Source organism: Sphaerodactylus townsendi, linkage group LG04 (assembly GCF_021028975.2).
Source record: "Sphaerodactylus townsendi isolate TG3544 linkage group LG04, MPM_Stown_v2.3, whole genome shotgun sequence".
Lineage (NCBI taxonomy): Eukaryota > Metazoa > Chordata > Lepidosauria > Squamata > Sphaerodactylidae > Sphaerodactylus > Sphaerodactylus townsendi.
In genome coordinates this window covers 49555826-49573188 of record NC_059428.1, presented here as the reverse complement: position 1 = coordinate 49573188, position 17363 = coordinate 49555826, and the positions used below count along the sequence as shown (strand labels likewise).

Genomic DNA, 17363 nt, shown 5'->3' with positions numbered 1-17363 from the left:
GCGCATGACCAAAGGCAGATTTAAAACGTTATGTGTGTACCACGACGATGTTTCTTAATACTGAATCTGAGCATGCAGTGTCTGGAGGGTAGGAGTGAAGAAAAGATAATGCCCAAGTCAAAAATGGCTACTTTGCCAGTGTTCACTAAAAGATCATCACAGAAGAGATGGCGACGTAACCCGCTTCTCAATTGTCAATTTTGTCACCGTAGGGGCGGGGGCGAGAATGATGCGGGAGGGTCTGAGTTCTCGCGATACCAGTACGGCTCTGTGGATGGGGGAGGAGCCGAGGGAAAGGTGGGAGGCGGGGCTTGGTGCCGCCGAGGCCGTTGCCCGATAGAGGTGATATCGGCGGCGGCGATTACGCGCGCGCAAAGCGCGCCCGCGGGTCTCCATGGTGAAGACAAAGGTGGCCATAGGCAGTGGTAGTGACTGATGTGGCTGGCAGCGGCCAGCTGGAGCCCCCTTATCGGCGTGCGGTGCCATGTCCCGGGGGTGCTGCACCCACCTCCTGTGGGATGTGAGGAAGCGGAGTTTGGGGCTGGAGGAGCCGGGCCTGCTACGGAGGCGATACCTCGGTGAGAAAGCGAAGGGAGGGCGGGGTCTGAGGCAGCGCGGGCGGAGGTCCTGGTCAGAGGGCGCCCCTCCCCAGCAGCGCTCGCGACGGTTTTGACAGCGCGTGAGCTGAGGGGCCGCGAGGGCGGGGCGGAGCTGGCCTTCGGGCCGTGAGCTCAGCCCGTGGGGCCGCGCTTAGAAGCCGGGGAGGGGCGGCGCTTTGCTGTGGTGGCGGAGTAAATGCCTCCGAACCCCCGACTATGAGTTGCTGAGGGAGGGAGAGAGGAGTTCGTTAAATTCATTCCTTGAAAGTAACATTTCAGACTCGAGTGCACGCACGCGAATATTTTCACGAATATTCTGACATATGTTTTGTTCACGTGTTTTCTCATGTGCAGTTTTCGCCTTCTCCCATCTTTCCGTCACTTTCCTCAGCATAATTCGGAATGCCTTTCCATGCTCCCCCATTCCCATCCGACCAAGTGTTGCACTTGGGCGTGAAGTACTTTTGGTAACTTGAGTTCACTTGAGCATACAGTTGGGTTACGATTTTCGAGATGCCTGTTATTTAAGAAGCTGCAGGTCGGAATCAGAAGGGGGCTTAGTGCTTCTATACGCAGTGCCGTGAGCTAAATAGGTTCAGGATGTACTTAACACTTGCGAGCATTTAACTCGAACGTCACTGAGCAATGGCTTGGCTTCGGGAGACTTAGACATTGTTTCCTACTTTCTGGAGTGGAAGGAATGTCGTACAAAATCCCTTTTAGGATAATAATCCATTGGAAAAAAATGGCTAGTATTTTTGTTGGCATGAATAAAGATTAACTAATTTTTTTTTAAAGGCCTGACTCCGTTTTCCTATTTGCGTTATTCTGCAAGTTTAGTTGATCGCAGTAACAAATCAAATGTTTGCTTGTATTTTCTGTTAGAGAAGACATTGTTCTCGTCTAGTGCTTTGAGAAAGGGTTGCAGCATATTTCAATTGATCTGTTAGGTTTATGTTTTTATTATTTGATAAATAGCCATGCAGACCAGAGACACTGTGATTGTCTTGCCAACATGGAAATAAACCTGTTATGGGAAGATTGTACATATTTATATAGTGTTTCCATTTAGTTAGTTATTTATTAAAATATTTGTATCCTTCCTTTGCTCTAGGTTCCACTGTTATTGCAGGTTTGCTTAATAGCTTTAGAAATTTAGATAGATTTTTAAATATTTATGTTTATAGTGAAAACAAATGCTTTGCTTTAGTAAGGGAAATTGGCATGTGCGCCTTATATAAATGAGCATCCAGATATAGAAGCTTATGGCTCTGTAGACAGCAAGCTAAAGCAATGCTTGTAGTCTCCTCTCACCATCCATTACTGTTACTTTTCTGAGAAGAAAATATGCAAATGTTATGCTTTCTCTTCAAAGGGAAGAGTGGGGTGAATAATTTATGGGACCCAAGAAGATTAAGATGATTTAACTACAGTTTAGTCTTGCATAAATTAGCTGAAGTGAAGGTGTTCCTGAAATATTTAAATGTATACCATAACTTCTGTAAAGGGACAGTGTACAATTGAACTTCAAGGTGAACCCTATGTTAGAAAGTTTGAAAGAGCAATTCTGTCTGCATTCGTTGTGTTCTGAATGACAAATTAATAATTCCAATTGGTGATCAATTTACAATATTTTTTCATATCTGTGTCTTTTTCTTATTTTGACAAAGCTGCATTTTAATACTTCTGACATTGTTTCATTTTCTACTCTTTCCTGAAGCATCAGGGGCTCAGTTTTGAAGAGAGGACTAGAGTTTATTTTCAGAGTATCTTTATGTGCAAATGTACAGTTTGGCAACAGAACAAGAAATCAGGTGCACAGATACAGCTGTAGTCCAAAAGCAAGAGCCCAACATATGTTGCCCCCAGTTTGCTTTAAACAGTGAGCTCCAAAAATTTAGAACTTATTTTCTTCTGTGGCCAAATTTACGCAGCCCATTTACATTTCAGCTCTAAATCTGAGTTACAACCTTAGCCCATTGGCTTTAATGGAGTTAAAAGTTTGTAACTCTGTTTAGGACTGTGCTGAAAGGTATCCTACCTTATTGAATGCACACAGATGTCTTTCTCACATTAGGCATGACTTGCTTACAAAAAGACAACTTGGAAAAGCTGATTTCTAAGAAGGTATGTATATAATACTAATCAAGAAAGTCAGTGTACACATCTTTGATGTTAGGATGTATACTGTATTCAGACATAAAAATTCTAGAGATAGGGCTGAAATATGAAGAACTTAAGAGACATGAATAGGCATTTCTAGAAGAGGAGGTAGACTGATTTTAAGAGGATGTGTAACTGTAGTTCTTCTGGTAGGAAATTTCAGATCAGGCTGGGTTTTGAGAGTTGTATGTGACATTGTATAGTTTTTCACCGTAAACACAGATTAGTCTTAAAGTTTTTTTAAGAAATGAGTGCAGTTATAAAAAGCTATAAAATGGTAAATTACAATAGCATGAAGTGGACAGTTCTGTAATAATGTTTAAAGAATTTTACGCAAGACTGTCAAATGTCCAAGTTAATTCAGTGACTGATAAGAGGAATCCAGATGTCATGTTCTTGCATCCCTAAAGGAGGACCATTTCAGTGTTTTTAAATAACCCTTTTGAGTATTGGCCAGTTTCTGTAGTAATGAAATGTACACCAATTGAAATGTAATGAAATGCACAACTCCTACCACATGTAATTCTAATTAACGCAACAAATCCAACAACATTTTGTCAGGTTCTCTGGTTAGTGGATCAGAGCTCGGGACTAGTTTACTCTCCAGCCTTCTTTCTGGCTTTGACCTATGATGAGCCTCATGAGGGTAGGGAAATTCAGCTTCACCCCAGGCTACGTGACTCATTCTTGTAGCTCTTCTTCTCTTCCTGCAAGCCACGGGAGTGGCCTGTCTCATCACTTTTAGTCCACTGTTTGACACCTTTTTACAGGTGACCTAGAGGTAGATTGGCCCCAGGCTCTCTGTATTCTAAAAGCCATGGGACTGGGCTTGTGGCAAGGACTGGACCCAGTACCAACAGCTCCTTCCACAGCTCTGTGCCTTCTGCCCCATCTTTTCTCCTGTTTGTCTCAAAGGACGGATTGTGTTCTCGGCCTGTGTGGGTTCTTACCTCTTCTTCCACCATGATTAACTGTTCCTGCCGTACCTTCCTTGGGGATGGCTGGTTCTACAAGTGCCCTGCCAGCCTCTGCTTCCTCCTGGGGCAGGATTCTTCTTGCAGCTCCTAGCTGGCCTGCTTTGTGGCTGCCACTGGCTGGCAGGGCACTTGTAGAACCAGTGAGGTTTGGACCTGGCCTGTAGGCTCTGGACACATTTCTTCTACAAAATAATGTGAAAATTATACAACCACACAATTGATTCATTTGTCTGAGTTTGTGTCTCATGGAACGATTGGGTTAGTCAGGCAATTGTGTCCCAATTTTTAAAGACCTCTGAGCTGTTAATATATTTAGCAGGATGACTAGGCTATTACATTAACTATTATTTACTTTTTATAGCAGACTAGCAATAAAGCCCATTGTGTGAAAAAAATACAGTGCTCTAGAAAACTGAGTCATTGCTAATATGTTTTGTATGGACTTGCATCAGTGCAGTATCCCCCCTCCGCAACAACTCACTTTTTAAGGAGCTGCGCAGGGGCATGACCAGAGGGCGTGCTGACGTGAGTGCATTTAAGGCATATTCGTAACCAGTAACAGTTTTCTAGAGCCCACTGTATTTTTTTTGCACAACTGGCTTTTTTTGCTGATCTATGTATATTAAAGGAAGCATAGATGCAAATGCTAATAATTAGTAGAGTAGGCCTAGCTTCTTCCATGAAAACACTGCAAAAGAAGGAAGGATATTCAAGCTGCCAACAGCCTCAATGAAAGTATGGGGGAACCTGCAGAAAACTACTTGTCTTGCAGTAAGCTGGTTCGATTATGGAGTATGGATGGCTAATTAGTGTATGGAGTTGGCTGTGGGGGGGGGGCACAACTCCTACCACCATCACTTCCTATTCCTCTTACATCCTTACTGTGGAAAATGGCACCCAAGGAACATTGCCTGCCTTTCCCTTCAGGACAATGGGGACTTTGAGAGAAAAGCTTTCAGACTCCAGGTTTAAATTTCTTCCCTCTCAACCTATTCTGTTAGACTTTCCTATTTAACCCCAGTTCAGCAGCATTGACTATGATTGCAGCCACTAAAGAAGCTGGTAGTGCTGCCTGATCAGTACATCTCCCTCCTTCTCCCCTTTCAGCTCAGTGCCAGCTCCTTCCTGGATCCCAGTATTGTCTTTCTTTACCTGTGCTCAAGGTAAGACAGAGTGAGCACCCACATTCCCTCCTGCAGAGAAAATGCTCTGTCACCTTCCCATCACAGTCTGGGAAATGACTTTTTTCTCAGGACCAGAACAAAAGTCTGGACAGGCGGGGGTGAAGTGACAGTACCATAGTCAATAATCGAAAGTGACCACCTCCATTCTGTCCGCCAATAGTAGGAATTCTTTAAAAACCGAGTTGTCACCAGTATACCTTGCCTTTTATATAGTTAGATTGTGTGATTGCATTGTTTAGTTGTAATTCAGTTGTGCTTTGGAGGCACTTTCCCTCTTCTGGATTTTGCTGTCTTCTTGTGTTTGATTATTAGGAATGACTATAGGTATGGCTGCCTTATATAGCATGATCATAACATTAATTTCATGGAGTTAAAACTTTAAGGCTCAACTCTGGCTGATAGCAGGGATCCATTATTAATATAGTGGCATTAGTTTGAAAGTAGCTCTGTAATGCAGTCTGGGAAAGTTTATAGGTCTTGTGAGAGTACTTTGCTGAACATTGCATTTCCTGAAGGGTGACATAAATGTTTGTTCAGCACACTTGACTAGGCAATACATGCTTTTTGAATGTTTTCTTTGATAGTCTTGCATCCATAAGCACTTTATTTGAAGAAAATATCAATTAGGATACCCCTTATATCTTAAATAATTTTGCAGAAGAAATTGGCTAAATAGTATCAGAACTATTTTTGGAAAAAATAGGATATGTTTTCTTCAAAATATAAGTAAATGAATCATTGTAAATTTCAAGTTGCTGTATTTTAGTAGATAAATGATAATGATGGATTACTATTTTGCAGTCATTGTGGGGGTTAAAGGAGAAGAGTACAATAAGTTTAATGTTTACAAAAGTACTTGATAAATGCTTGGTTTTGCTTTACTGCTTGATTATTATTTTTGTAATAGTTATATTAAATCCTTAATAAACAATGGCATTCATATTTGAAAGACTATATTTGGCATGTTCATGGATATGCTGTGTTTACAAACTAATGTTGTTACAGTGCAATCTTAAACAGAGTTAAACTTTTAAAGTCCATTGACTTCTATGGTCTTAGAAGGGTGTAACTCTTTAGGATTGTAAGTGCAGTGTATATGGGTAGTGGAGAAGGGCATAATTTCATAGCAATCGTATTGTTTTTTTTTATTCCTGTGCCATGGAAATTATGTAACTTTTCTTTTGCTATATTAACTGCATCATTCTTATTTTTTTATTAATGCTTGGAAACCAAGAAAATGGCTACAATTTATAACGGGTCATGGTGCCCTTTCCTGCCAAGTGTTTTTTTTTAAGTGGATGAGGCTTTTGAACAGCAGTTTTCTGATTGGCTGTTGGAGACTTAATTGGCTGTGGTTTTTTAAGTTGCTTTGGCAGCAATGCCACCACAGCACAAGGATCTTCAATATGTGACTGAAGGAAAATTGTGGCAGTGATTTTATGGGTGCACCCATTGAACTGTGTCAGAATTGCAAAAGTGCCCCACAGGCTCAAAAAGGTTGGAGGCTCATAAAGTCTGTTTTCAACATTGCTGTAATTAAACATGGTTGCATTGTTACACAGTACTTCTAGTGGGAAATTTTATGTCATGGCTTGTGTATTAATATAGAGAACTGTAGTCTTTCCAAGCTTGTAGTGTTAGCAATAAAATCCACCAATCGAAGGAATCGTACTCTGATCACTCTTCTTCCTTTTAAGTGTATCTGGTCCGGTGGTTTAACATGAGCTTCATGAAGTCAGTTAGCATGTCCCAGAGCTCAGTAATTTTAATCCAGTTAATGCCAAGTAATGGGCAAATTGGAGACTCAAGCCTGTTTGACCAAGACGTATTGCCTTTACCAGTCCTCGGTATGCTGTTGTCACTGTAGTCCAATGCAGATTGTGCTCTCCCTGATTTGCAAAGCTTGTGTTATTGGAAGGACTGTTCAGCTACATGACCTTCCTCTCACCCTGTTGTCTGAAGTAGTACATCCTGGTCTACCAACTCAGTGGAAGCTAGGCTTGCTGTACCGTGTTTGATCTCTTGTGATGAAGTGCTGTTGACGACGTGGTGATGAAGTGTTGTTGACAATGTGGAACTGTGTGTAAAATAAATCTTTTCAAAATCATTTAATATTACAAAGGCACATTGTATATTAATATTCCTTAATCATGGGAATCAGATGTTCATCTTTTATTTTAAATAAATGCAACACTGTTTACTTCAGTTGAAGGCTCAAGTGCCTGTAACACTATCAGTGACTAAACAGGAAAGGCTAAATTTAGCCATGCTTTTATTTAGAATCTGTGGTATGTCTGAAAGTATAATAAAGTCATCAAGTTTGCTACAGAAAGAATTGTTTCATTTCGCAGAACTGTGTTTTGTGCATAAGACAGGAAAGTGCATCTTGGTGATTGAAATTAAAATTGACTGTTAAGCTACAAGTCCACTTATGAGGGATTTTTTTAGGCACCTGTTTAAAGCATGATGATTGTAGTATTCAAAATACTCATTCTAATCTAAAGCAAAAATGTTGGTTGCTTGTGCCATGTGGGTGCTACAGCCTGACTTTTTTGTAGTTTAATGCTGCTGTACTTAACAATTTCATCAAAATAATTCACTTCATAAAGTGATTGTTTTATACATTTTGGCAGCCAGATAGTAAGGAATAACTTGTTGGCTTTGATTGGCTTGTGTAGATAAGTATATTTTGGCTTTAGAGGAAACTTAAGAGCTTATAATAGCAAAAAAATTATCCAACATAAAATAAAAACCCTTAAATCTCATAATGAGTATATGTTCACCATAATTCAAGTAACTAAACAACATGATTGATTATTATTGCCCTGATATAAGGACCTTTAAGTCACTGTTAACACAGTCAACCTCTATACCTCTGTAATGTCTGCTATTCTTTGAGACTTCAGGAAAGGGTGTTTACCAATATGCTACCTGAGATTTTTTCGATATTCAGTGATTTTTTAGATATTCAGTGATTGAAGATAGGAACTTTATTCAAACTACAAATACATTAAACTTGCATTTATCTTGTGGTTTGACCCTCATTCTTCATGTTTTCTAATTTGTGTAGCTTGTGTGTTGTTTGTAAACCTTGTCAAATATTCAAGGTAGAACATTTAAACAGGCTTCGTTTTAATATATTCATTTTCTTTTAAAGAATTTTTGCACAAATGACATTTTTACATATGGGCATATGGAGTTCTAGGGTATGATGTATGGTAGATTTCTTTTTCAAAAAATCACAAAATACCCACCTGCATGGAAGAACTGATCTATAAGAGAAGCAAGAAATATCTGCAACTCTTTTCCTAAGATGACTAAAGTAATACTATTGTGGCTCAAATTGTAGGTGATGAATCTTTTTGTGCTTTGTTATAACCAAAGCCGTAGCGAGGGGAAACTGCGCCCGGGGCACGTGTGTGCCCTTCGCCCCTGTCACGTCCCATCTGCCCACGGAACGCCATGCCCCCGCACCAGCGCTTGCCCGGTGCAAGACACACACCCTATCCCATGGGTGCTACACCACTGGTTATAACTGAAAATAATATTTGCTTTTACAGAAAGGACCACCAACACATCTGGAAGTGTTAATTCTTGTCCTTGCAATTGAAGCTACAGGAGGGGACAGGGGAATGTAGCATGTACTATTTCTCAAGGAGGAACACTAGAACTTATTAAGTGCAGAGGCCAGTTGGGGCAGTCTGTTCAGGTTTGAGAGAGGGCATGTATTGCCTCTGATACTGCACTGATTTGGTGATGGCATACCCTGGTTGTGCCCTCTGAACTCCCCTGTTGTTGCCTAACTCTTGCGGCCACATTTGACTGGACAAAACTAGGAAGGGGCTACGCATTGCTCAGCAAATTCTCATATACCTTAGGGAGGCAGTACAATATCTGCTATAGATGGAAATATGAGATCAAAGTTGGTTGATTAACCATTTTTAGAAGTATTTTAGCATTCAAAGTAATTTGTTAATTTTGCTATTTCTTTTTAAATAGGAAGAAGAGAATTTATCCAAAGATTAAAACTTGAAGCAACATTGAATGTGCATGATGGCTGTGTAAGTGGCTTTTTAAAATGTGGCTTAAACAAAATATTTTTGAACTGTCCTTTTCATGACAAAATGCAGTATACTTGAAGGCATCTATTTCACGTTTTACAGATGAACTTTAATACTCTTGTTAGCACATTTTGTTAATGTAGGGTCTTGCTCTACTTTTCCTAGGTGATTCTTGCAGATAGTTTAGTATAGTGCATTTATTGCTGAATATTAAAAAATATTGTAATTTTAAAACATGCTTAACAAAATTCAGCTCTTAAGTTACAACTGCCTCCTAAACATGCCGTAGAAAAATGTAACCTGAGTATTAGAGAACTGAAATCACTAATGTTTGTATTCATATGATCGTTCATCCATCAAAAATAGGAAAATTTACAAATTTGCTTTAAATGACAGACTTGTCAGTTTGGCTCACAACAGTATGATTTATTTATGTTGTATTGTTCGGGCTGTATGATTCTAGTAGCAGTTTTTTCCAGAGGCCTGCATCTGTGGCTGGCATCTTCAGAGTAGATCCTCTGGAAGATGCTGTTTCACAGATGCAGGCTTAAAACGCCAGGAGCCACAGATGCAGGCGAAACGTCAGGAGAGAATGCTGCTAGAACACGGCCATACAGCCCGGAAACCACACAGCACCCAAGTGATTCCGGCCGTGAAAGCCTTCGACAATACAGTATGATTTTAATTGAATTTATGGCACTGAAAGGCCATAGCACTGCCAACTCTTGGTTTGCAAGTTCTTGGGGATTTGAGGGTTGAGTCTGGAAAGAGCTTGGGTGGGGGGATTTCAGCAGGATATAATGTCCTAGTGTGGGGCCAGGACCGCGTTTCTGGTCCTACACAGCTGAATTAGTTTAAGAAAAACTTAGTTAGAAATAAAAGCAAAAGACATCTGACATTAGGGAAACAAAATAACAGACAGTTTTTACTTAGCAGAATTTTAGAACGTTAGTTACAGAGGTGACTCTCCGGTGGTTCTCGAAGAGGCACTTCTCTATACCTAAAGACCCCAGTCTTTAAAGTTACAGAATACAGATCGTCACATGGTTCATCCCTCTTACGCTCCATCGACATTAATCTATACCCTTTCACGTAAGCTAGCATGTGTGTTCAAACCCCATTGGATCAGATTCTGTCTCCTTGTCACATGAAGACAGCCTGTATTCTAAGTCAAACGCTGCATGGTGTTAGTGCGTGGCCCTCTATGCATATGCAAAGGACAGTAATAAAGCTAGCCTGCTCCTCCAAGAAAAAACTGTTTTGCTAAGTTTCTCCCAGAGAGAGAGATGTCCTTAGGCAATGCAGGATTCTTTAGGATCATAAAACTTCCTTCCCCAGCATGAAATGATTCTAACAGATTTTACAAACATTGATTCTAACACAATAGAATTATAGTGAAATACTAATACATGTGAATTTCTCATTATCATTTATGTGTTCATTTAACTATATAGAAAAAACACTTTGTAATTTAACTAATCACATTCATTTAGCTAGTTCTAACAAAAGTCATATATAAAATGCACATGTCTTCTGTCAATGAGTAGCCTGTAGTTACAAGATCCCAAAGATGCTATCTTAGCTGGCCTGCATAGTCACTCGACAAGCCTGGCCTTTTGACCTACTGCAAAAATGCAGGCTTTGGTCACTTACACAGAAGCTCCCATTTTGATTCTTAGCTTCTTTGGTTCATTTGGATTTTCATATTTCTTGATTAAATACAATTTATACACATTCTGGCCTGTCTCCACACTAGCCAGCATGATGTAGTGGTTAAGAGCAGTGGACCGTCTTTGATTCCCCACTCCTCCACATGAGTGATGGACTCTTATCTGCTGAACTGGATTTGTTTTCCTGCTCCACATATGAAGCCTGCTGGGTGACTTAAGCCTACTCACATTTGTTTGGACTCTCAGTCCATCTACTTCACAAGGTGCCTGTTGTGGGGAGAGGAAAGGAAAGGAATTTGTAAGCTGCCTTGAATCTCCTTACAGGTGAGAAAAGCGAGATATAAATCCAAACTCTCCTTCTAGAGTTCACACTCCAAACCAGTCATTTTGTTCCTGGAAACTAATCTTTGTAGTCTGGAGATCAGTTATAATTATCAGAGATCTTCAGACCGCAGCTGAAGGATGGCAATTGTATAGTTTTAAAGTCAAGATAACATAAGGATGGTCAGTCATCCCTGTGAATTACTGGGCAATGTTTGAAAGTCTTGAATAGTTTTCCTCAAGGTTTTTTTGTGTGTGTGGGGGACTGCTGGTGAAGGAGAAGAGGCAGGGGCCAATTTCTGCAAGCATAGGTAATGTCTCTAACCCTGTCATCCCCTGCATTCTCTTTGGGCCTACCCTGTTTGCTCATGGACGTACAACTTTATTACTCTAAGGAGTAGTAGCTGTTTCTTTCTTGTTCTTTTCATAAATGTTTAAAGTGATATTAAAAAAAACAAACTGAAGTTAATTAAACCCAGTTTCATATAGAGGGCTACAAATCGAGAAAGAAGTACTTGTGCAATTTGCTGAACAAATGTGCAAGACCTCACACAGCATGTGCACAAACAATATTCCATGCGCTGAATTTTTTTCCATGGCAAACCTTTGAGCGAAGAAAACACACTGTTTCTGTAAAAACAAGTTTTGCACATGGACAACAGTCTTGTGGATCATAGCCAAGAGTATGGCTATTTTTTCATTGTATTTTGCTGTGATGCAGGAGATATATTGTAGTATATTTGGAATTGTAAAATCTGCTCATCTTTGTAGAACAGCATGTTCTTACTTGGTATATTAATATCTTAACATATCAGACTGTATAGTTATTTTTATTGTTGCTTATTTCAATTTTCTGAAGGATTAATCTTTATTTTAATTATTTACTCATAGGTGAACACAATTTGCTGGAATGATACAGGAGAGTATATTTTATCTGGGTCCGATGATACTAATCTTGTAATTACTAATCCATACAGTAGGAAGGTAAGATAGTTTGCTTCCTCCCTGCATGTTCTCATGGGCTGAAAAATGTGCATATGTTTGTATATGGAATTATATTGAAAGTATTTTTATGATATTGATGCATCCCAGGGCTATGTTTTCAGAAAGATGTTCCATTTTGTTTGAATGATCTACTTATATTTACAAAAACAACTAAGACCCGCCAGCATCCTACATAAGACTTTTCAGTGTGATTTTGAGCTATCATTCCTGTGTATGCTCCTTCCCTGTAGTTGTTCTCATAGAATGTTTCCTCATGGTATTGATTTTGTTTTACCACAGAAATAATTGGAACATGTAATTTTGTGAGTTTTTGACATGATAGCTGCTGTAGCTTATCATGGAAATACTGAATATACTGATATTTATTGTCCTAAGTTTGCTTTCTGTACTACTACTTCGTAGTATTGCTTTAATTAATAAATGAAGAATGTTTGATGTTTAAGTTCGTATGAAAATACTTCTAAGAAATAATGTGTTGGAGTGAATGTAAAAGTACAAAAATAGATAACTGAAAAAATTGGTGCAAATTTTAGGACTGGTCCTGAAGAAATTATCTATCAACCTAACCTACCTAAAAAAGGGAAAGGTTACAAAGCTATAATAAGATAAGGATAGATGGTGATTTTCCTGTAGCTTTTTTTAGAGTAAGGTAGGAACGTGCATATTTTCAGTTTATCATGTGTTTATTAACTTAAAACTGTAAATTAATAATTCTTGTTTTCTAGGTTTTAACAACAATTCGTTCAGGACACAGGGCAAATATATTTAGTGCAAAATTCTTACCATGCACCAATGATAAGCAGATTGTGTCCTGTTCTGGAGATGGAGTCATTTTTTATACTAACGTGGAACAGGATGGTGAAACCAACAGACAGTGCCAATTTACATGCCACTATGGAACTACTTACGAGGTACTGCAAAATACTACCTTTTATGTGTGTTTTTCTGCAGATTTGTGAGTGTTCTCTAATGCCTGGCTATTACTCATAGTTTTGTAATTAAATATTGTCGACTCTGAACCTGTGTTGTGCAGGCACTGCATCTCCTGCACCATATTCCATTTTGTTCCTGAAGGCCCAGAGAACTTCAGGATAACGGGAGAACTGGCAAAGGGGTTTTGCTTGAAATTTCTTAGATCCATCATACCTTGGAGTTGATGTTGAATTAATCTTCAAATGCAGAATATATTCTTTTGCATATATTCACTTTCCTAAGGAGATTGCTTGAGTACTACTGTATTTTGAAGTTTTCAATATTTATATTTTGCTTTCCTTTGGACATACCCAAGAACTTGCAATACAGCTGGTTACTGTAATGCTGCTGTAGAATGTAATTCTTGTTTTTATATATTTGCCATTCTTGCTACCTTCCATTCTATGCTATCAGTGTGTTTAGAACAGCGGTTTCAGTTAAATAATTCAAAATTACTTCTTTCAGAGTGAATTTGAACTTATTTAAAAATGCCTCCCAGTATGTGTAGAAACTGAGTTGCCTTGATAGTTGTATAAACAACCAAGGAGCTTCTTTAGGCTTTTCCAGTAGTGTATGTGTGTCTATTGGATGTTAAATTTATTTAGAACATCTGACCCTCGTTTCGTATCAAACAATTACAAATCACCTCTGATCATCTCATGCCTTGAGAACCCTACAGGGTCTCTAGAAGTTGATTTGATAGTGTTTTCTACCGCCATATGACCCAACAAACTGTTTCCCAAGAAACAGAAATTTCAATTTTTCTTGGGTCCACAAAATAACTTGTGTGGTTCTTATGATTTTTATCTTAATTTCTAAACATTTACTTGGTTTTTGTATATTAAATTGTTCTTATTTTTGTTCAAGATTATGACAGTCCCAAATGATCCCTATACTTTCCTATCATGTGGAGAAGATGGAACTGTAAGATGGTTTGATACTAGAATCAAGACAAGTTGCACAAAAGAAGATTGTAAAGATGTAAGAGACACTTTTGGGTGTAAATAAAAAGCCACACTGAACTGCTTGAGTACTGCTGCTTAGGATTCTAGTGAATTGCTGAGAGTGCAAAACTGGGGGGCGGGGCGGGGGGGAGCTGTCACTTCACTCAGCCAGGCTTGAAGTCATTGTCTGACTTCACTGGAGGAATAGATATTTACACTGAAGGTAAGTTCCTTAGGCTGGAGGAACTTTTCTGAACAGAATGGTAGAATGTGGAAATATATTTAAATGTATTTAAATGACTTTATGATTTTGCTGGAATTTTTGGTATTTTTGCACAAGTTTGCATTATACCCACCTAGTTTTTCAGTGTTTTACAGGTCATACTAACTATTGTTTCATGCTTGTGTTGTAGCTGTTTTCAGTTCTTGATCTCACTGTATTGCTCTTTCCTCATAGCCAGTTGTCTGTAGTGATGTGTCATCAAGCCCCCAGCACAAGCTGGTGTAGTGTTCCTTTTGTCAAAGAGGAGGGACTGTGGTGGATTCTGCATGGGCCAAAAAACAGTGGTGTGAAAATGGTGAAAACCCTTTTACACCATTTTAAACCATTTTAAACCATTTTACACCGTTTCAACACCGCCATTTGTGTCCCCTGTGGAATCCCTCTGTGTCTCAGTGGTAGATCAGCTGCTTAGAGTGCAAAAGATCCCAGGTTCAGTCCTTGGCATCTTCATCAAAAACAAGCAGGTCATAGGTGACGTGAAAGACCTCAGCCTGAGACTCTTTAGAGTAGGTGCCAGTTTGATGGACCAATGGTCTGATTGTACTGATTTCGATGGACCAATGTCTTATTCAGTATATGGCAGCTTCATATGTTGACTGACGTGAATGGCCTTAAGATTGCAGTAACAGTACAGGATTATAATGCCAGTCCTTTTAGTTAGGCAGTTTCTGCCTTTGCCAATGACATCCTAATCACTTTTAACTGACATAGAAACTGATAAATTAAATGTTATGGCCATGCTCTTTAACTTCCTAGACATTCTTCAGTAGCTGTTCTATTAACATGCTTAAAATCATTAATGAGGGCTAGACTTGACTAAATTTACAATGCAGCTTTCTTGGTTTTGCTTTGGAATACATTAGTTAGCAGGATTTAATGCCAGATATTCATTTGTAGTATTTTTCCTTTATTCTAGGATATTTTAATAAACTGTAGAAGGGCTGCCACCTCTGTAGCTATTTGCCCTCCAATTCCATATTATCTTGCAGTTGGTTGCTCTGATAGTTCGGTAAGGATATATGATCGGCGAATGCTTGGCACAAGAGCGACAGGTAGGAGAATACATGATATTGTAAAATGATTTATATGAATGTTACATTTGAATTTTATCAGATATCAAGTTTTTAATGGCACTGTTTATTAGAACGCATACTTTATGTGTAGAGCCCCTGACTATTATAGTAACTTTATTCCCAGTTTGAAAGTATCTTAAATTATTCTAGAGTTGGGTTGAAAATGTTCTTGTAATGTGGATTGAAAGTTATAGATGTACAAAAATTTATGTGTTGCTGCTTTGAGAACTTTTTAACAGAAATGCAGGATAAAAATCTTCTGAATGTGACTAAAAGTACAGTTGGGCTGTGTTTTAGAGGCATACATGCACACTGTTATTAGTTTGTCTCATTGAGCCAACAATCACCTCATCTTTTCACATATTTTAAAACTGCTGTTTAAAGTGTAGTTTTTAATGTGGTTCCCTGAGCTAAATGATAAGTTTCTGTATTGGTGCTTAAAAGTGTGACTCCGAGAAAAGAAGTTGCACGCCCATAATAAATGGCAGTTTTCTTTTCAGAAGTCTTAAATTCCTTCAAATTACAGCCATCACAAATACAAGCAGATAAAGTTTTTTAATCTGTATTACATAACATTCAGCATAAAATTAACTGTACTTATTATCATCTTACCCTAATGTTGTGATCATGAACTCTCAGCCAGGAGAGTTCGTGCGGGCACCCATTGACTGAGGATGCATGGTCGTGTTCAAAAGAGCTTGGTGGAGAAGCAGTGCCAGGCCGCCCTCCTGCCAGGCCTCCCACCCACCTCCCCATTCCTCCCTCCATTCTCACCAGGCCATCCTGGCCAGCAGAGCAGGGGTGCCTTGATGCCTGCTGCCTTGCTGTCCCGGCAAGGCCCCCCCGCCCCATCAGACCATCCTGGCCAGCAGAGTAGAGTTACCTTGCTGCCCATTTCTTTGCTGGCCCAGCAAGGCCCTCTCGCCTCCTCACCAGGCCATCCTAGCTAATGGAGCAGGGGTTCCTTGGCCCCTGCTGCTTCACTGGCCTGACAAGGCCCTCCTACCTCCCCCCATCCCCACCAGGCTATCTTGGCCAACAGAGCAGGGGCTTCTGGGCACCCCCTGCTCTGCTGGACTGGCAAGGCCCTCCTGCCTCCCCACCAGACCATCCTGGCCAGCTGAGCAGGGGTGCCTTGATGCCACTGCTCTGGCCTGAAAAGGCTTCCCACACCCCAAGTATCCCCATTTCACTCTTCCCACACCTGAAGTCACACTTTTCAACCCTTCCCCCACCCCACCCCAAGCCACCCCACCCCAAGCCACCCTTTCCATTCTCCCTCCACCTCTAAGCCTCAACATCCAATCCTCCCCCACCCTAATACTCACCTTCCAACCTTCCCCCACCCAAAGGCACACCTTCCAACCCTCCCCCACCCCAGTACTCACCTTCCAACCCTCACCCCACCCCTCACCTTTCCACCCTCCCCACCCCAGTACTCACTTTCCACCCATCACCTTTCCATCCTCTCCCACCTCAAACCTCACCTTTCCACCTCCCAATCCTTTCACTACAATCCTCATCTTCCACGCACCCACACCACAAGCCTCACCTTTCTGATCTCCCTTCACCCAAACCCCTTCTTTCCACCCTCCTCCATTCCTCACCTTCCCGACTTTTCCAGCCCTTAAGCCACGGACTCATGAGAAACGTTGCGCTAGGAGAGGGGAGATGCCACTACCACCCCAGCAAGGCTCAATGCAAGGATAAATGCTTCCTTCCCCACCCTTTGCTAGGGTCCATTGCATCTCCCCCACAATGAGCTTTTCTGCTATTATTGTCATAACTGTGCATACCACTTCACAGAATAACAATAAAAAGACATGTTGCTGCCCTGCTGAACTAGTGACATACAGTTTGACATGAGAGGAGAATGGAGGTTGTGATGAAATGGGGACCAATATGTGTTAGTTAAATTGATGTGGAGGCAGGCAGTTGCTAGCTATTCTGAACATCTCTTCCTTGAAAACTCCCCCCATGGGTCTCCATCAGTTAGATGTGACCTGTTGGCAATTTTTAAAAATCATCTCACTGTTTTCAGTACTGTGTATTCCCATTAAGAAAAAAAGCAATTCTTGTGCAAAGTTTATCCATTTTTAACAGTTCCTTCT

The 17363-nt window shown here is 40.2% G+C and overlaps 1 protein-coding gene across 3 annotated transcripts in view; it reads left to right on the top strand.

Moving 5' to 3' along the window:
* Positions 1–299: 299 nt before the first annotated feature.
* Positions 300–17363, top strand: part of DCAF6 (DDB1 and CUL4 associated factor 6) — a 63247-nt gene continuing 46183 nt past the window's right edge. For all 3 annotated transcript variants that reach the window (XM_048493005.1, XM_048493004.1, XM_048493003.1), the window contains exons 1-6: positions 300–578; positions 8923–8984; positions 11867–11959; positions 12706–12891; positions 13820–13933; positions 15096–15231. In XM_048493005.1, coding sequence (XP_048348962.1) covers positions 485–578; positions 8923–8984; positions 11867–11959; positions 12706–12891; positions 13820–13933; positions 15096–15231 — 685 coding nt within the window. In that variant the 5' untranslated portion in view covers positions 300–484. The remainder of the gene's footprint in view (positions 579–8922; positions 8985–11866; positions 11960–12705; positions 12892–13819; positions 13934–15095; positions 15232–17363) is intronic.